We start from the raw sequence: 20,899 nt of genomic DNA, 5'->3' as shown, positions 1-20,899 counted from the left end.
AAGATGGAAATAGTCATGGTGAAGGATCTAGAGGGAGGGGTAGATAGTAAATACAGTTAATTGGTAAAGAGATACTGGCAGCAACAAACAGCCAAACAGGAAACATTTGAGCTGCATTTCTGAAGGCATTATATTATAGAGAAGGAAGATAATATTCTGTCATTATATTGCTCTAGCATATCTCCCCAGCATTATCGGCTTTTTTCTAGAACTCACAAAGCACAGTCTTAGTAAGGTATTGACAAAGCAGAACGTGGTGAAGCCAAGTGTGATAGAAAATTTAGCGGCTTGAGAAAGATCAAGACTTAGGACAACTTGATGAAGGGGCTAAAATGAACTTGGAAGTCCTAAGGCCTGTGAGAATTGAAGGGTTTTAAATTAATAGGTGAAACAAAGTTCAACTAAGATTAGCTCAACTTAGTTCAGAGTTCAGCAGTGAAGGAAAGAAGATCACAATGAGCTCTTTTGCAGAATGGTCTTCCTTTGGAAGCAATATTGAACTTGTGGGGAAAAATATCTTTGCTCTTGATAATTAATTTTATATTCAGTTTGCCATTGGCAAGGTAGGAATTCAGAGCTATTTTTTTTTTCCCATCTCTAATGTGTCAGTTTCAAATTCCTTAGCACTGCTTAGCTAATACATAGCGAATGTCTACTATTTCCTCCTGTGGATGACAATGAAGATCAGTCCCCAAATTGATTTCATGCAAAATGTACTTAGCATTGGGTTGATTCAAAACTTTGGAAAACCCTAGGATTGCATATATTGAACAACTGGGTCATAGCTTGGGTTTTCTTCATGCATGTGTGTAGTGAGTCATTCCCCATTCACCCCGCTTCCCACTCTTCTGAAGGATTGTAGATAATTGTACTGGGGATAGTGCAGGGATCCATGGGACAAAAAGGGCGTGTTTGTCATAGAGCTGAATGCTGCCTTCTTGTACTGCCACTCCCTCAAGTGAGGGAGGCTGAAAGAAAAACAATCTTTTTGCCTGGGTTTTTTTTTTTTAGTTGTTTGGTTTTTGTTTGGATTTGTTTGATTGATTGGTGTTTTTTTTTTTTTTTCCCTAAGGGAAAGTCTATCCAGCTTGTTGAACATCTTTCTATTAAAGAGGAGATGATAGTTTATTCATGTGCAGCACAAATCTTTCACTTGCCTAAACATAAAACATTGAAACCATGACCTTGTATGCATCTTTTTATATGCCAGAGATTCATAGTCTTTTGCAGCTCAGAAGTCAAGCTCTCAAGCAATCTTTGATGATCCAAATGATACAACCTTGTTGCTGCAGTAACAGTAATTCAAGTCTCCCCTGGGCCACAGGAGCTAAAATATAACCCCTGACTAAAGTGTCCAGCTTTGTGAAGTAGTAGCAACTTTAACAATTGGAATTTCCATTACTTGTTTCCTTCCACCTTAATTTAGCATTGATACTAGCGGCTTTTATTTCATTCACTTCATGTCTGTGCGCTCCCAAGCACGCAGTTGTGGCTCTCCCAAAGTCAGTTCACTGTGATACGCACAGCATGGTCCCCTAGCACGTGTGAATTGTTTCCGCTGGTGTAACATCTCTGCTGGGCTTGTGGAAGGACAGCTCTGCTTGGGCTCAGAGGCATTTGCTGGAGGTGGTGGCACTCTCCTCTGCCTGGTACCCATCCAGCTTCCTCGCAACTGTTGCCATCAGTCAGCTGGGAATAGCTTGGGGCAGGAGGGGGGCTGCCTGGGGAGCTCTGGAAAATCCTCTGATTTGATATGTGTAGAGAGAATGTCACCCTGCTTCTGGAATATGCTTTTTGTTTAAATGTCACCCCTTACATCAGTGACCTCATCTGACTCAGCACTGAGCATAGCTTCTCTCTTAAGGGAGGGAGCTTTAAGCAAGTCATGGATTTTGACATAGCCAGAGAATGCAGGGAAGAAGGCACACCATGATAAAAAAAATCTGAGCAAACAAAAATTATTTTTGAAACAGACTAGCAGGCAATTATGTAAAGCAACTTAAAACCTAATCTAAACATCAGAAGCCTCCGAAAAACAAGGAAATTGACAGTTCTGTACACACAGGTTATTTCAGCCTCTGGTTTCCCAGAAGGTTTTGCTGAGGTTTATGCTGGTAGCTGTGGCAGCATTGTACCTGCTGCACTGATGTCTCACCTTTGAAAACAGGGCAGGGCTGAAACGGCCATCTGGGTGGATCACCAGCTTTATTATTTAGAGGCTGATTGTGCTGAAAGTCTGTAGAAGGTGAGACCTGTGCTAAGGGTGTCCCTAACAAATGGACTTGTGACTACAGCCTGAGCTGTAGCATTTTAACTTCATTATTAGGAGCAGAGCTTTCTTCAGGCAGGCAGAGGGGATACAGACAGTAGAGAGGCTTGGAGTGAGAAAACTCTGGAATATTCTTTCTCTGAATTGTACCTGGTAGGGGTAGTGTAGATGCATGAAAGAGCTGTGGTCCTGATGTGTTGAAGGGAAATGTTGGCCAGGATGCTGGCATATCCTCTATACTTCCCTTTTAAAAATGCCAAGCTATGCTGAACATTGAGGCAGACACGGACAGAAACCAAAGGAGTAGGAACAAGTGACCTCAGTTTAACATTTCATTCAAATGACAGAGCCCCGAATGCGATGCCCGCCCTCATTTCTTAGCTCGCCTGTCAGCCTGAAGGATCTCTCAGATCCTTTCTGATGTCCTGATAAGAATATAGCATGCTATAGGTGTGAAAGTAGGACAGAAGCACATAGTGTTTTATTTAACAATATCTGTTTCTTAGTGCGTAGCTCTATTCAGTTTGTTGTGTGGTTTTATTCTGTTCTGGATTTTGCTTCCTTTTCTGTTATTTACGCAAATGACTGAAGATTTAGGTATAGGATGGTAACATGCACAGAATTTTAAGTCCATAAAACTGTGGTCTTTCTTCTAATATTTATTTATGTGATAATGTCTGTAGTAGTGAAGCAACAACTTGTTATGTTTATCTTACTCCTGCTTTTATTCTGTTCTCCTGCACTCTTGAAATGGAGCCAAGAAAGGTCACTAAAAACAGCAGTGAATTCCTAGGAAAAGTAAAAGTACAATGAGAATATACCTTCAAACTTTTGTGTGTGCATGTGGCTTTCAAAAAAAAAAAAAAAAATCAGTACTAGATAAACTGGCAGGTTAGGAAACTGCCATTTTAAGTCCAACAAGTCAGTTTTGCCTCTCCTCAAGATAATCATCCACACATCAGTGGTTCTGGACTTACAGAGGACAGATTATAAATACTCTTAATGTAAATGTACCTTCGAGGTATTTGTGAGACCTCAAAACCCTGCTTTATTCTCAGGCTCTATCTTGCTACTTGCTTTCATTTTGGTTGGGGCCAGTTCCACTGGCTTAGTGTAACTTTTATTTAAATCTGTGTGAATTGCTGTGGTTTAATGTGGACCTCTGGCTAAAACAGAAGATTATATGGTTTAGTCTAGTGCCTATGCAGAGATTAATTATTCCCTTGTACAAATGGCTTTTCTGGCACTGTGAATGCTAGACAGAAACTTTTTTTTGCTTCATGGTTTTGAAAAATAATTGACCATATTGTTTGACAAAGACTGAATTCCTGGTAATGTTTGTTCTCTGCTGTTTTGTAATCAGATATTTGTCATGTTTTAAGGTAGGTATATTGGCAGGGTGATCAATGTTCAAGCTCAGCTGCCTCACTGTAGTGCATTGTGTGGGTTTGCTTGCCTTTTTGATTATCAAAGTAGAACCCATGTTTGGGGGACATTTTCTCCCCCTTTTTTAATATAATGGCAATTTTTTTCTAACCAGAAGATAAAGGAGGATAAATGCTGTGAAGATGTAGAAGAGAGGTTCTGGAGGTCCTGCACAAATTAATGACTTGAAAGGGGTGAGCATTATTTAATGTTTGTAGCTTTACCCTGAGAGCAGAGACTTTTTGTTTTTATCTGTAGTTCTGCCAACAGCTTCCTCCCTACCCTCATGCCCTCTGTATTTTAGCAATTTCCAATCTAGGGCAGAAATGCTATCCAGCATTACTGAACAAGGGTTATAGTTTTATGGAACTCCTAAGAACTAGAATGTAAGCTATGAAAAAATCAAGGAATTAATTAAGGAAACAATTAGCTAACTATTTGTATTCTTAGACTTTAATTCAAGCGTCATACCTTTAGAAGACTTGTATTGAAATGATGAAACAGGTATGTAGTGAAACCATGCTTTTATCACAGAAATTATATGCTGATTAGAAGTATCCCATGATCTTTCTGTATTCAGAAAAAATAAATGTTAATTTTTCCTAGGGAAAGCAAAGGCTGTGGAACCAAGAGCCAAACATGAAGTTGTGGATTTTTTTTTTTTTTTTTTTGGATGATGCCAAATACATGTATTATATATTTTTTTCAGTTTAACAAAGCATTGTAAAAGAAGGTTAACATTTTCTTGGTGCCTTTTCTGCTACATGTGGAAAGATCTATATAGAAAGAACTTGTATTATATGTCACAGTGCAAGTTACCTATGTGCTGAAGCAGAATTTAAGAATGGCTTTGTAGTTGTTAACAGGTTACAGAAGAGACTTAGTGTTTGGGATTTTGTTTGCTTGTTTTATAAAAACATGTGTTTTGCCAATAAACTGAGCAGCATGAGGGGCTTGAGTAGCCTAGAAAGATCTGTCCCCTTCCGTGGGGACTATATTAGACCTCTGAGTCATGAAGTCTTTGCATAGTAGGTGTCTGGTTACAAACCTTTTATGGGCCCTACTCAGCTGGGATATCAGCATCTGCATTATAGCTCCCATCTATTCTTAGGTGGTATCAGAGCACGACTGAACAGGCAAGGCAGAGAGAGAATTGCTTTCGTTTATGTAAAACCCTACCCTGTTCTCAGTCTGTTTTTTCACACTTTTTTCTGTCTGCCCCGTCCTTCTGTCCTGCAGTGCCCTGTTGCTGCCTGTGGAAGTGGTACAACATGGCTTACAGTGTGACTCTGAATGGACCTGGACCGTGGGGCTTCCGACTGCAAGGGGGCAAGGACTTCAACATGCCCTTGACCATCTCCAGAGTAAGTGTGCAAAAAAAAACCTCGTTGAGCTTGTTTGGGCTGGAAAATAGCAGTCATATGTACACTTTGACCTGGCCTAGCAGAACTGAAGATCTTTGCACCTAGGTGTGAATAAAGACAATATAATGTGAACTAGAAATGTGCCAGTTTGAAGTACAACCTGGCATTGATAATGCCTCAGGAAGACAGTTCTGGTTAGTATATTTGTTTGGATGGTGATACTGTCTCTTTTAAGTAAGCTTCCTGTTCTATTCTGTACAGAGTTGTCTCTTTTTCTGCTGATAGGGGCCTCACTGGTGCAATTTGGGGGGAAGGGAATAGAACAACTCTGAATGGGAAGATAGAATTATATTTCTAGAAAATAAACATGTAACTGCTTGTAAGTATGTGAAGTCAGGTATTAAAACTGAACAAAGACAAGGATATGTCCCCTCTTGTGATGGGGTGTAGTAGTTGGATAAAAATTAGACATGTCAAGCAAAAGACTCAGTAGTACTTAAAATACTGTCTTAAATTATGCAGAAGCCTTCCATTTGCAGCTGACAAACAGCATGGATTTAATAATTAATTACTTAGTGTATCTGTCAATTACAGCCATGTATCTCCTAGCTCTCTTTTTCTTTTCTCTTCCCCTTGAAGCATTATTTTAAGGTGTTGCAGTTCAGTAGTCCTATTACCTGAATTAGCTACGTTTCTTAAATATTTTTAACATTGAATGGTTTTCAGGAAATTTGTGTTTCCCTTACCTATTTTTCTCTTGTAAGACAGTTCTGTGTGACTTCTGGTAGCTCCCTTCTTCTTTTCTTGTTTCTGGCATTCTCAAATCTGCACCAGAATGTTCAGATCTTTCTAGAGAGGTCTTGGCTCTTCCACAAATCACCTGCAGAAGGCTTATTTTGCAATACAGTGACAAGAGAGGTTACTTATATAACAGTATGTTAGAGAAATACCAGAATGATTTAATCAGACAAACAAGTAGAATGCAAATAAAGGGTCTGCTCCACTGCAAAAATAATAATAAAAAAGCCACCTACACTGCTTTTAAGACTATGTTGGTTTTTTCATAATGAAAAAATACAGTCTGTTAAGTTGTGGGTACAAAATGTATATCTCTGCAACAAATGTGATTCAAAGTCACTTGGTGAGCTTCTGAAATCTTAGCAACGCTATTTCATATTCGTCCTGTGAAACTGTATCATCTGATCTCCCTTGTTCTTATGCACATTATCTCTTTCTTGGAAGACAGAGCCACGTTTACCTTACTACTATGATGATGAGATGTACTTTTCATAACTCCTTTTGCAGCATAGTAATTGCAAAGAAGGCTGTTCTGCCAGTTTTATCAAAAGCAAACAAGCAAAAGACAACCTAAAACACCTCCCATCTACAAAAATAAACTCCCTTCATAAACTCAGATTAATTTTGCTCCTGTAAATAGTGTTGGTATTTCTTTTCTCATCCCACCCAAGGTAAGTACAGAGAGGTGTCACCATATTTTTGTAGGCGTTTTCATGACACTTTGCAGCCTGCACTGTATGGTGTTGATTATTTTCTTATAAGTCATTCAGTCATACTTAGTCTGTCAGCCATGGGCCAGGGCTGTAGCACTTGCAGCGTAGGTGACACAATCAGTAATGAAAAGCCAATTGTTTCCCAAAGAGCTCATTGTCTCAGATTGTAATCTGTGAAAGCATGAACACTATGCCCAAAGGCTGTATGATTCTCATGAGGCTTTTGAGAGTATAGGAGGAGCAGAAGTGAAACTGCAACAGCTGAATTCCCAGAGGTGTGAAGGAATTAGCCCTTCATGGACCTGATTGCATTTTCAACCATAGCAGTGTCAGAAAGCACTGTTAAATGTTTTTAAACTCTTCCCAGTGAGGCCCAGTTTTTAGCTGGGATTACAGCTTTGGGATGGGATTGGATTTTAGAGCCTGCCTTATGAGGGCAGAAGCATAGCCTGTTTCAGGGGGAGCTGGGATAGTTATGCCTGCTGGTTGTCATGTTTTTAGTTGGAACACAGTGTAATACGTGACTTTTGATGATCTGTTTTTTTCTTTATCATCTATCACATAAATACATCTCCAAACCAAATCAGAAATTTCAGTCATAAGTGAGTTGACCTATGAACTCAGCCATAGTTGCAGTCTTATTGTGGTGGGAAAAAGGAAGCTGTACTTATATTTTAAGATATTCCTGGTGGGGAGGAGGGGAGAGAAAATAACTGTGAGGAAGATCTCCTTCTTGGAAAGGGCTCACAGCTCTAAATGTTGCTAGTGGACGCTGTACACTTGTTTATGGACTGGTTTTGATCCACAGCTGCCCTGAGATGAGATTAGACTTTCTATGTGCAAGATGAGTCCTAAACTCCAAATACTTCAACTTAAAGTGTATTATAATTGCTTTTAATGTACCATGGCAGATGTGCCATGGCCCTTTTGGCTACATGTGCACAGTGTCCTTCTAAGCCTGCAGACTGGGTTTGCATGCAGACATGTTCATTGTGCTCTGACTGCCCTCAATTAATTGGACTGTCTGTGGGTGGGCTGCAGAGAACAGAAGGATTCCCTCTTTTTCATGAAGGCTCTGTGCTCTTCTGTCATGCTGCAAGAGCACTTCCTCTAAACTCCTGAGAAAAATGATGGAAGGAGTCTAACACAGCAGGGTTGTTCATTCCATCTATAGTATTAGACCAAGAAGTTTCTAAGCACCCTCCCAAAAGAGGGCACCAGTATTGTGCCATTATGAAGCTAGCCCATGCATGGACATAAGGTTGACCTGTACTCTGTCAGCCAGCCCTATACAATTCCTACTGACCTTGCACTTTACCTGGAGAGTAGGGGAGAAATCCTGAAGGTCTTTGAAACCTGCTGAGAAAAGCACAATACAGGATTATGGGATTGCTAATGCTTCTGTTCAGGAAAGGTGTTCTTGCCACAGTGGATGAGGAAGGGAATTACGCAGAGCTGTTTGGCATAACTGTTCACTTCTAAAGAAATCTTTAAAATGGTGTCTCAGACACTGTATTTTCTTCCATTCAGGTAGGCCCAGGTGATCAGCTCATTGCTCAATAGTCAACAGCGTAATGCACAGGAGTCACAGTCAGTCAGCTGGGTGACAGGTGAAGATGTGTTCCCCTGAAATGGATTGTTCTGCTTATCTGTTCTTTATCTAAAAATAAATGCCTGACTAACATAGGGGATGGGAACAAGAAAACAGGAGACAAAAACAAGTAGGGAAGAGTTAAGGTCACTCTGCAGCTTTCACTCTCCTTTAACAATAGTATCAGGAAATCATCTGTAAACTATTTTTCCAGTCCCCACCCTGCAGACCATTGTACCCACTAGAAAAATTCTGTTATGAGATGTCAAATTCTGTTATGAGATGTCAAATTCTGTCATGAGATGTCATGAGCAGGTAACAGACATAGGAAAACAGTATTGACAGACTTAATAAAGCTAAGCATCTGTCAGCCCTGCTGAAATGAATGAGACTTGCAGGTTGTTGACAGTGCTAAGCGCTGTCACCAGTGGTGTGATCATATACATAAATCTGGTCCTTCCAAATTGATGTGGGCAGCAAAGCTGTTTATTTTCTCCTACTGCTTGAACTGTCTGGAAGCAAGCAGAATTCATTAATTTTATAGACCTAATCCTCTGTAAGAAGGCTTTTGGACATAGTTAATTATCTAAGTGCTCAGTTGCCATGTTACCTAAGATAGTACAACTGTACATGGTTGGATGCAATAACAGAACATCTTCATATAATTCTGAATCTTTATTTCTGAACAGTAAACTTTTCTAGTGAGACAGGCTGGCTTGCAGGTGATGCAATGAACTGAAATCTGTGAAGGAGCATTCATTATCTGAGGTAGTGAAAATATTATCTAAATCACTGTGGTAACTCATGACTGGTATATTCACTCTGCAGTTATCTATACAGTTTTGTATTTCCTAATAGAGAGGTTGGGTTCCAAATCAAAAGCCAGAGCCTGAAACAGGAGATAGTGTTTAAACAAAACACAACCCTTCAAGAAATACTTTTCTTTATTTGATTAAGTGATGAAAAGGTTGAAATCTGGTCAATATGTAAGTCCAGGGAGGGAAAATAGCAAACACTGCTACAAAAAGAATTAAATTAGCTGATCTGTATACTGACTGTGCTACAAGCAGCCTGAAACAGCTTTTTGAGTCTGGGGGTAAACCCTGGTCTATCATTTTGCAGTCTGTCTCTGCAGGAGCAGGAAGGTTTTTTTTCCAGAGTTGTTAGGCTCTTTCCTTTTATCAGCATCTCTTGCTGATTGCTTCCTGTCCCTCCTCCACTCCCTAGCATACATATGCCAACCTCTGGCTGTCACTGCCTCTGCTTTAGAGGAGCTATGTGAGAGTATTCATTTCCTGTGGGCTGTTGCGTATCAGTGCCTTACAACAGGCAGCTGAGGAGGGAAGGCAGTCCCTCTTCACTTTTTTCCTTCTATTCTTGAATGAGGGAAGCCTCAGATGATCTGGGACAGGCTCTGTGCATTCTGCAGCTGTCCTTTGAATGGCCATGTGGTGCTGTACATAAACTATAATCAGAAAAATGCAGTTTACCTGTATTGAGTGAACTGAAACAATTCAGCAAGTTCTCTTGAAGTGCTGGTAACATCACCTGTTAAGCATCCACCTTTGGTGAGTCAGACTGCTGAGTAGCTGTCCTAAAGCTGCAACTGCAGCTTTGAGAGGATTTTTTTCTTTTCATCTCCAAATAAGAAGTCATTAATGATACCAAAAGCTATAGATTAGTATTTATAATAGTTGATATTCTATTAAACTAACAGATAAGTCTGATGTCCTCTAGAAGTTTAGGAGTCTGCCTCTTTAACTATTACTCAGTAAAGATGTTTCCTTTTTCCTTTAAAGTTCAAACAACTGAGTCAACTTCTGAGAAGGAAGTGAGCCATTTAATATAATGACCATCTTATGCCTAGACAAACTGTAGTAATTTCTTATGCCTTAGCAGTTTCACATTCTTCCAACTTTCTTACAGTTTAACTCAAAATATTCCCTTGTGAGAGGAAGATTAAATACTTCCAGGCCAGATTTTAAGGACACTCTGAAACTTTACTATCTATTTTTTTGATAGAACAACTATTCTGTGGGCATCAGCATTTCTTTGTGATAATCTGTGTAATTGTTGATTAGTTCTTGAATAACAGTCACCTCATCTGAAGTTACAGCATTCTGAATTTTATTACCTGCAATTATTTGTTATATATAAAACCATGTCAATATCCTAGGAGAGTGCCAGTTATCTGAAGTGGTATGTTTGCTTTCAAACTAATTTGCAAGCCAGTTTTGGTATGTTTACAGCTACATCAGAAATTATTGTGTTTCTGTGAGCCTGAGCCCTACAAGTAACTCCTCAGCCTCCTGATTTGGTATTGTTTATTTGAGATGTTCCAGTAGACAGCATCTGTACTATAAATGGCAGTTCAGTGTACAGGGCATTTGTGTGATAAGGTTGCATGTCTCATCAAACACAAGTGTCATGTCTGTGTCAGACAAGGAGAGAGGGAGCAAATTCTATAGCTGTGTTCCATTTAAATAATACTTGTTGGACCAGAGAAATGGGTTCTGGCACCTGGGGATCAAAAAATCCCAGTTTATCGGGGAGGCAGTTCAGGTCTCTGCTCTGAGTAAAACAGAGTTTTAAACATGGCTGTGCAGGTGCTCGAAGAGGTAAGGCATTAGTTATTCTGAGGTAGACAACATTTTCTGTCTTGATCAAAAATACTGTGTCAGATCTGAGAAATAATACCAATGGATGTTTCACCAGAGCACTTAACACTTTAAGAGAAGGTTTGATTTCAGCAAATACCCAATTTTGTATCCAAAGCAGTTCTAGCACAAGATGGGTTATTTTTCCCTTCTGAGTAAACAGTCATGATAGAACTAAGAAGCTTTTGTTTTCTTTCCTTGCAGAAAATATTCTGAAAAATCCATGAAGTTTGTTGTTGTAACTTTAAACTCGGGTTTATTTGTTGAAGAGTGCTTTTATTTCAATTTTATTTAAACTGTAGCATGATAACACAGTGGGATTTAAATGCATGTATTGTACTTGACAAAATAACTTTCAGGAACAGCATGTAGCTAGCTGCAGCTCTTGGTCAAATGATTTCTCCTCTAAATCAAGTAGGTACTCGGAACACAAAGGCAGCCCCTCTTATCTGTTTGTGTGATTAAAGTAATCACTAAATGCTAAGTCCACTGCTGAAGGTCAGGGGTATATAAGGACTATTATGTGCTCTGCACAGATACTATGCAGCAGTTGTCTGTTTAAGGCTATGTTCTTCAATTCTATCTGGTTTGAATTTCAGAAGAAGCATAACATCCTGGTAGAATATAGGCCAGATAAATGTGAGTAATGGCCTGTAATAGCTGAGGTTCTGGTTTAAATGGTGTTGGATCATCAAACTTGGTGTTCTGACTGTTCAGACACAAAATACATAACCCATTGGTTTGAAGCACTTTCTTCATTTCACCTCCTATGTGCTTTTTAATTTGGAGTGGGATTACAGCTGAATCATCAATACTTGTGTGGCACTACCTGTGAAAAGAGCTCATTCTATGAAATAACTGGGCTGAATAACATCTGTGCAATTGCCAGCTCAGTTAATAAAGTAACTTTGCAGCTTTCTTTCCTGCAAAAAAAGGGAAATGCAGCTCTTCCCTTGAACAGGAGGCATATAGTGTTAGCTGTGGGAAACATGGGCTCAAGACTGGTGAAAAAACTGAGTTCACAGCTGGGGATAACAGGAGCTCTTGAGGCTTTATGGAGGAGGGAGGAAAGGGTTTTCTTTATGTACAGGAACAGATCCACAACTCAAATTAGCTCTATTCCTTTTTCACTTGTTTTAAGATTTGACAGTGTGCCCTGGCAACTGGTTAATGTGATCTGACACACTGTTCAGTCTTTGACCTAGAGTTTATTTATATGAGAATATAGTTGATGTAGTATTTCAGGAAGTCCTCAGATTTACATAATTATTATTGAAGTTAATAATTTTGCAGATCTTTAGAATGAGTAAACATCAGGAGGTAGGCATTAAATTATGAATTTAAAGCTGCTGAACTGTTAGTGCTTTGTAATTAAAATGCGCAATAAGCTTTTTTTCCAGATAAAACTTTTTATTAGTGTCTGATGTCTGAACTCTGTAAATGACTGTCTTAATAACATCGCAGAAAACTCTGTCATTATCTCCGTTCTGAATACATTATTGCAAAATATTCTCCAGCCAGTAGAACACAAGGAGAAATTAGCTCTGCAAATATGTTATCATTAACTTTCTATACTAGCAACAGCAGTTCCCATCTTGTTGTCTAATTAGTAGCATAAAGTGTATGTTATATTACAACTATAAAAAATGTAGGTATTTAAATACAAAATAACACCAACCTTGAGTAGCAATGTGGAAGTATGAAAATAGTGTACAAAATGCAATAGTCTTCATTATAATCCAGCTTTCACAGTGGGCTGGAGCTAGCTGAGAAGACAATCTCATGTAGCCAGTTTGTGTGTAACTAGAAGTATCTGCACATGGGTGCCTGAAGTGTCACCATTTTAATGCATAGTATAGAGTTAAATAGTGTCCAGTGTAATATGAGATTACATTTTTTTCCATTGAGTTTTGTTGCAAGATTAGCCAAATCATCAATGTGCAGGTAAATTATTAGTCCCCCTTGAAAGATCTTGAGAAGGGGTGAGAAAAGAGGGAAGTTTCTGCTGAACGTGGTAAAAATCAATTGCAACTGCAAGTTTAGAGGATATAAATGAATTTAAAACCTTGTCTGGCAATGTCAGCAGTACTGTGCTAGTAGAAATGAATAATGCTAATTGGAAAATAATGGTTTCTATGCACAGCATGTTAAAGGGCTGTTTCTGCTGTACTAATGTGATTAAAGCCTTAATAAAAAGGTTACCTGAGAACAAAATATCCAAATAGGCTTCCTGTTACAGTTGTCTAAATTCCTAAGTACTAATTTGGTAGAAGTAGGCTATGATATTTAATAAATGGCATTCATTAATTTATAAAGAATTTCATTTTTGCTGGTACAGAGTGCAGATAGGGATCTCAGTAAATGTGCTGTTAAGGCACATTGTGTTGACTCATAATTCACATTATATATTTAAAAGCTAACAGGTATCACCTGTCAAAATGTGTTGCCTAGATTATGATTTTTTTTTTTTAGGTATTTTATTTAGCTACTATCATAAAACTCAGGTCGTAAAAGAAATAAAAGCTTGGTCACATAAAGCTGGCCCTGAGCTTAGGTCAGCCTTACTGTTGGGTATCCTCTGGGGACAGTTCTAAAATCTCCCATTTTTCAGATCCATGAAGAGTATAATATTTCCCAAATGTAAAGCTGTTTCTGTTCTTCTAAGAGATTTACAGGAGAAAAAGCACACAATAAATAGAGGGAAGAAAGTACCTATAATTAAATACCTTCAAAAAATTCAATTTCAGCCTACAAATGGCTCCAGAAAATGTCTTGAATGGGCTTCCTACAAGGTGACTCTTTGGTAGTGGTGGTTAGCAGCCATTTTCCCAAAATGTTAATGAGATCTTGCTCTTCTTTTAGGAAGATTAAATGGGCCAAATGTCTTAAAGGCATGCAAATCCCCTGATGAGGGTAGAGTTACTTTCTGCACTTCCCACATGCGTAGCTGGTGTTGTGATCATCTATGCCACAGGTGTTCAGTGCCTGGACACAGTGCATAAATAGGTTTTAACCTTTCTCCAAAATCCTTCCAAATACACTTGATTTGTAGCAATGGCAGCTGAGGATTTGGAGGAACACAGCGTTTCACATGGTCTCACCCTATTCCCACCTTTCCCTTACTCAGAGTCCAAATTCCATCTTCTGGGGTATTTTGGCTCCATGCCTCTCTTGCTTAGCTATACCTAATACAGACATAACCCTTATTCTTATTAAAAGTAGCAGGCTTAAGGGCACATGTTTACTTTAAACAATTTTTGGGTTCTCAGTTTGAAGCCAGCATTAGTGACAATTAGTCTTTGTGACATGAATAAAAATATTTGCAATGCATTGTAGTACTTACTATACCTGGTTAGGGTGCCATGCACACTCTTGAGAAGCCTCTGTGGGACTCTCATGCTATATTTAAAGCATCCAGTAACTTAGGAAGCTATTTTGAATTGGAACCAATGCTACGTTTACCTCAAGCTTCTGGAATGGGACATCTTATCCAAAACTCCAAAAATACTACATGTAACCCCAGATTCTGGCACATAGTGCCAAATCTGAATGCCCTGGTATTAGGGTGAATTTGGGCTGCCTTTCCTTGATCCTGGGGGTCACTGGGACCATCCTGTTCCATTTGAGAATGTCAGCATTCTCTCCTTACCTAATCATAGCAGGTTCAAAAATGGTTAAGGGCAGTTGATACTATGGCAGGTGTTTAAAAAATAAAAAGTCAAAGTAAGATGGCCTGTTTCATGAGCAATGGCTAAGGTTAATTACTGTAGGAAAAAATCATTAGTTTTTCTGCTTTTTTTTTTTTTTGACAAGAGTTGTAACCTAACCTACCATCAAAATTCCTTTCCTGTCTAAAAGATTCTTATCTCACTGTTTTGCTTAGATTAACTAACAAATTCTGCAAGATGAAATCCTTTAATCCTTTTGTCAACTGTATGGTGTGGGTGGATGAGGATCCCTCTATTACGTGTTTGCTTTGCTTTCTTCATGACAAGAAGTGGTCAGCAATCTGCAAGCATCATCAGTTGTGTGGACAGCAGCAAAGCACATCTACCTGAACTGCAATCTCTTCCCTGTTTGATTGCCCACTGCTTGGTACTGCTTCTTTTCAGGGCAGCACTTCTAAGATTGATATACATACTGGTTTGCCATATAGTTCTCAATAGTTCAGGCTGAGTGCACAGAGTTGTGGGTACCAGACTTGGCACCTCATGGGAAGGGTGAACAGATTATTGAGGTGCCTGAATTGTTTGGCTGTTTCATCCCTGAGGAATAGCAAAGCTCTCCTCTCTTTTGAGGGAGGCTTTATCCCACCCTTGAGAGCTGTGTGCCTCAGCTGTAGCAGCCAGCTGCAAGGACAAGTACTGATGGCTCTTGGCATTCATCCTCACTCCATGTGAGGTTGTTCTGTGCTGTCTCCTCCTTCCATATGCCTGGGATGCTTATGTGGCCTCTTTCCCTTGCCTCCTTTCCTTACTCTATTCCCAAATTCTGCCTCACCAGAATGTGCTTGCTATCCTTTCTTTGCTTCCAGCTTTCAATGCTGTTCAGATTAAGTGCACTTAGAGGGGAGGAGCAAAAAGATGAAGACTGCATTTGGGAAGTGAAAAATTAGACCTTCCAAAAGGTGTTATAATGTCCTATAGAGCCATGAAGGGACAGAGCAGGAATCTGCAGGAAGGAGCTGGCTAAATATGGTGCCACATGGAAGTTCATGACTGCTCTGTGTGAAGCGGGGGGGGTTTCCTGTTTCTCTGATTACATGTGTTGCTGTATTAAATAGTCTTCTCTAGCCTCTGTTAAGGAACCCAAGCTGCAAATAATACCAATATCACTTCTGTGTTGACAATAGAGTGCATCTTCAGTGAGATTCCTGGAAGAGACTTTGCTCCTTATACAGCCACATATCCTATGGTCCCATGGTCCACAAAAAGATGGATTTGTCCTGCCCAGCAGCAATTCCCTTTCCCTATATATCTGTGCTTAATTTTCTTCATAGCAGTGGTTACTCACTCTGCAAAGTGTCATCTTAGATAGTAATCTCCAATTTTTCTTTGAAGAAAATATGCTGAGCATAGATAGTAAAACACATCAATATTCTTTAAAAATATATATAAAAATTACAGGCTGATAGTAATTGAGAATATTTCCATAAATTCCACATGCCAAAACATGGGGATTAAGTGGTGGTGAAGGGAAACAAAATAGAATAAACTTTTTTGAAGGTCTAGATAATTAGTGAATTAGTTCAGTTTTAATTTCACATCAGTTTTATCTAGACCTAATTCTTTCCTAGGAAGAATGAGAATGTGTATAGATTGATAATTTACATGAACAGGTTACTCTGGAAGAAAATGAAATGCTTTAGTGTTTTTCCAGTGTGTGACTTGTCATGGAGGTTATCCCAGCTTGTGGGAACATTCCTAGCCAAAAAAAAAGTGATCATCCCTTACACAATATTGAAGACATATTTGCAGTGTGATTGACAAGATGAGGAGGTGGTATATAATTTCTGTGCATGTCAAGGGACTGGCAGTGTATGAAACCAAAACTAGAACTTAGCTGCTTTATTTATCCCTTGAACAGATGCAGTACCAGCAGCTGCAGTAAGATCTTTTATACATTCCACCCACAATTCCCTGGAGTTCATGTGTCCTAAAGACAACCTGGAAAGGAGGCAGGACACTCTCTTGTACAGTATTACATTTTATAAGTACAGTGTGAAATGTTGATCTTTCTCATAGGGAAAGAATTCTAGGCTGGATCTGAGTTTTGTGCCATTTGATGATAAGGGTAGATATCTTTATTTCTTGCCTCTCTGAGTATTTAGCTCAAATGCTTAATTTGGTCTCTAAAATTTGTTTTATTAAAACTCTTTATAGACTAGAAAGCAGTACAAAGAACTAGTTTTATTATAATTTAACCCTTATTTGCCATATTAACTGGACCTTTAATTAGTCTTATCTGAGGGAAGTATTGTTAAGAGGACTTATAAACAATATTACTTCTTTTGTCCCTATTAAGTCTTGATCCTCCTCCTCTGGTTTTGCAGAGATTGGATTGGATTTCAATATTAAATGCCTCTTCAAGCTTAGGAGGCCAGGAAAGAGCTCTCACCCTGTAGTTGGTTGTTAAGCCTCTTGGTTCAATGCGTAGATAAAGGGCTTCAGTAGGAATAAACTTTCCTCACTGATGTTTAATTTTGGAACATCCACAGTGAATGTTCTGGCCTGGATGCCACAAGTCTTTAGTTTCAGTCTTCCCATAAAGCATCTTGGCTACTGTCTGAGACTATTTGTGCCATACATTCACACCAGTGTGCTACTGCCCTTGGATACACTAATGCTGTGAAGAGAAATGTTTAGAAAATAATCTCTCAAATACTATCTTTTTCCACTGCAGGCAACACAATTTTGCCATAGCAAAACAGGGATCAGGAGCTATTGAGAAAAGCCCCCACATTGCCAAAGTTTTTTTGAAAATAAAGGGTACATGCCATCTTTTGAAGCTGTTTCATATCTTCTCACCATTGCAGCAATGACAATAATGGGATACTCAGTAAAAATTAATTTTCTCAGTGTGTCAGGAGAAAAGCTTTTTTCTGGCTAAATTGTAATACCTTAAAAGAGATGATGGTGACCTACCTCCTTGAAGAGGTGAATTTCAAACATCTAATTGTTTCTTAGTATCTATTTGAATATTTTCATCTATTTATTGAGTAAAGTCATAATAATTAACATCTCCACATTCCTAGATTTATCTGTTAACAACAACAACAAATAATCAAGTAAAAGCATGTTTTTATAGAAAGATATCAAATCCTGAGAACAGATGAAAAAAAGCAGTGATTTGCAATGTCCTCAGTACATTTTTAGTTGAGCTCATTTTTAGTTGGAGCACAAAAGGTGTTCTCCATATTTTCCCTGCTGAGTGTCTACAGCCTAGGACCTGTGTATTTATCTTTGGATGCTAATGGCCTAAGAAAACCCCTTTCTTTTTCATTTTTTTCTTTAACACCCGTGATGAACAGATATTCCTGATTAGATACATATATCTTTTCTGTGCCAGTTGTCACACCGTTACATACTTTTTGCCCAGTTTACCTTGCTTTGATACCAGAATAAGTAAAATCCATACTATTTTGATGGTATCTTTTTACTTTTTGTGCAGCTTCATTCCAAGGACAAATAGCCATTGGTTGGTTGTGCCTCTTGACACTTTCCTCCCTTCCTCTGGTGACTTGTGTCACTTTGTAGTGCAAGTAGGTTGCGCTGTGATAGTCCTCGATTCAATTAGATAATGTAACAGAGAGAGTGCTGTGGCCTAGAAGTTGCACTTAAAAATTGATAATATGAATTTTAACATCCTCTTAACTTTGAAATACATCTTTCACTTCTGTGATTCTTGATATTGTCCTGAAGTGTCTTTTTCCTTTCCATTCTTACTTCTGACACCTCCATAATCTGTTTTTTTATGGTTAATTTTCATTGCAAAATGAAAATTTTGCAAAATGAAAATTTTGTGAGAGAGACTAGGACAGGACTTTATTTTTTGATTAAAATACACATTGTCCATTTTGGGAGAGGAGAAGACCATGTTACGTGATATCCTTTTTGTTGGCTTCACTCCAACCCACTGTTATCCATAGTCTCAACATCTATATAACTGTTTATATCCTCTAAGTAGAAACCAAAGGAACTACAAGACTGAGCAAACTGTGCAAATACTAGGAATGTGAGCATATATTCCAAGATAGTGAGGTTGTTAGCAAGTATAGTACTGATGGATATCTAAGCTGCATGTGGAAATGACGGGTAATTTTTGCTACTGTCATCTCTCACTATCAAAGCATTAGGCAATATTTTGCTAGGACTGGGATGGTATTTTGAGATTGAAGTTTGGGTTAAGTAGTGTCAAGACAAATGCCAGTTTGACAGAAGAGAGAGCACTGTAAGTCTATATATTGGCATGGGACCATAAGAAGTTTGAAATCTTGCCTGGCAATTGTCCTTCTATAATAGTCCTTTTATTCTAGAGAATACAAGATTAATCTATTGTAATTTAAACAAGGAAGTCCTGCTTCTGTTTCTCTGTTTGCTCACAATATTTACTCTCATGTTTAGAACAGACCTGATTCACTTTTTGTTGTTCTATGTTATTTTGAATACAATGTGGTGCTGGTAGTTGGAAGGAATGTTCCCCCAGAGGGGCAAAACAACCTCACAGCCAACTAAAAAACCCCAAAAAGCAAATTGTCAATAGAGTGAGAAATTACTGGATCTTTAAATAACCAAAGCTAGTCACCTAGTTTTAGTAGAATATAATTAAAGAATTTTTTTGGATTTGTATAGTTGAGAGTGAGCCCTAAATTGCTGTGCCATGGCCAATTCCCAATGTCAAATCCCCTCTTACCCCTCTCCCCCAGTTTTATCAAAGTATGAAAGTCTTGACTGAGTGAGATGCTATTGTTGGCAAGCCTTTGATGGACACTCCTGGAATTTCATTGCAGGAGCCATATGACTTCTGTTTTATCTGAAATCTCACTGGCTCTTGATGACAGACAAACTCTGTTTTTAGCATTGCACTGAAGGTCAGGCAAATGACTGGTTTCCAAATAGAGTAACTGAAGATACTGGAACAGATTTATTCCTGGTATAATTCCACTGGTTCTATGAAGTTACAGGGGAATATACTTGTCAAGAGAGCCTTCTGAGTTGAAGGATAATACCACTATTCTCAATCACTTGTGTATAAAAAGAGCCTGGAAAACATACTATTTGACATAATGTTAAAATTCATCTGTAGGAGAAATTCTACACTCACTAAGATAAGGGCAATATTTTTAGCTGGAATAAACTAATATAAGTTTATAAGTCTCCATTAAGGAGACTGACCACTGTACAATGTAAATTTTTGTCAATATCTGGGAATCTAGCTCTGGCTTCTTTAATTATGAGTGAGGTTGAGGATTTTTGGCTATGTAAATATTTTAGGACTAATCTAGGAAATGTATGCACTGCCTAGGCTGCTTTCCTAGTCGCAGTTGGGATGACTCCATTATTTTTTACAGATTTTAATTTTAGTTGAAGTTTTGGCACTCAAGTCCATCAACTGACTGTCAAGCAGACTGGTTAGATATTTTACTTCATTTTTGCAAGTTGTCTATGACCTTAATTCGTACAGAAAGCAATGGATGCTTTTTGCAGATGGATGAAGAAAATGAAAACTAAATACTGTACTATCATTAGGGTATTAGTAAAGGAATGATCAATGTCTTTGTAGAATGACATTGCAAAGGCCAAAAGTACAGGTAATGTGAAAAAATTTTCGTGGGAAAAGCTTTGCCGAGATCACAACCACAGTGACATTTTCACATTGATTGTGGAAAGCAGAGGAGCAAATGTCATGGATGCAAGAAGTGTGAGTGTTGGCAGAGAGGTTTAGCTATGGCTAATAAGGAGGAGCTTCCCATCTCCTGCTTTGTGGGAGTGAATTGGTCACTGTAGGCTGGGGACATAAAGCCATAGATCAGAGAGATCCTTTGGTGAAAGCTGTCACTTTCTATGCCATGTTGTCCCTGAAGGGTTAGAACTACTTTGATTACCCAACATCCTTTGACACTGGGAATTGGTGCAAAAATTCAAGATTTAAGCTTTTACCAGGAGGGCATGGTCAAAAATGGGAAAGAAATATAAACCATGTATTCTGTAAAACAGATTCAAGTATAATTTTTACAGTTCTTTGGTGGAAATGTATCCCTTAAATCTCTAAGAGCATGTTTTAATAGTTTGGTCCTAATGTCCCCAAGAGGTTACACTTCGGTGAGCTTTTCCTTAGAGCAAACGTTTCTTTAATGACAGATAACCCTGATAATCATGAAGTACAAAGAACTGTTGCCATGACAAGGCAGGATTTCTTCAAATTGAGTAAGCTTTGACTTCAGTGCTGTACCCTGAAGGTTCCACTTCTCCAAACCATTCACAACATATGCTTTTATAAATCCATCAAACAACCCTGCACTCTTTCTGTACCCTATGTTTTAATGTCAAAGCAAATCTATGTTCTACTTGTGGCACCTGCTG

The 20,899-nt window shown here is 38.6% G+C and overlaps 1 protein-coding gene across 6 annotated transcripts in view; it reads left to right on the top strand.

Annotated features, from left to right (window-relative positions):
- The window catches only part of LDB3 (LIM domain binding 3), a 116,121-nt gene that overhangs the window by 1,206 nt on the left and 94,016 nt on the right, over window positions 1–20,899 (top strand). For 4 of the 6 annotated variants that reach the window (XM_053949634.1, XM_053949635.1, XM_053949632.1 and 1 more), the window contains exon 2: window positions 4,934–5,058. In XM_053949634.1, the coding sequence (XP_053805609.1) occupies window positions 4,966–5,058 (93 nt within the window). In that variant the 5' untranslated portion in view covers window positions 4,934–4,965. Of the gene's footprint in view, window positions 1–3,717; window positions 3,889–4,933; window positions 5,059–20,899 lie in introns of those variants that run through there. The other 2 variants (XM_053949638.1, XM_053949633.1) reach the window with 1 other exon arrangement.

This window comes from Vidua chalybeata, chromosome 8, assembly GCF_026979565.1.
Source record: "Vidua chalybeata isolate OUT-0048 chromosome 8, bVidCha1 merged haplotype, whole genome shotgun sequence".
Taxonomy (NCBI): Eukaryota; Metazoa; Chordata; class Aves; order Passeriformes; family Viduidae; genus Vidua; species Vidua chalybeata.
The sequence above is the reverse complement of the archived record's forward strand: the minus strand, read 5'-3'. Positions and strand labels throughout refer to the sequence as shown.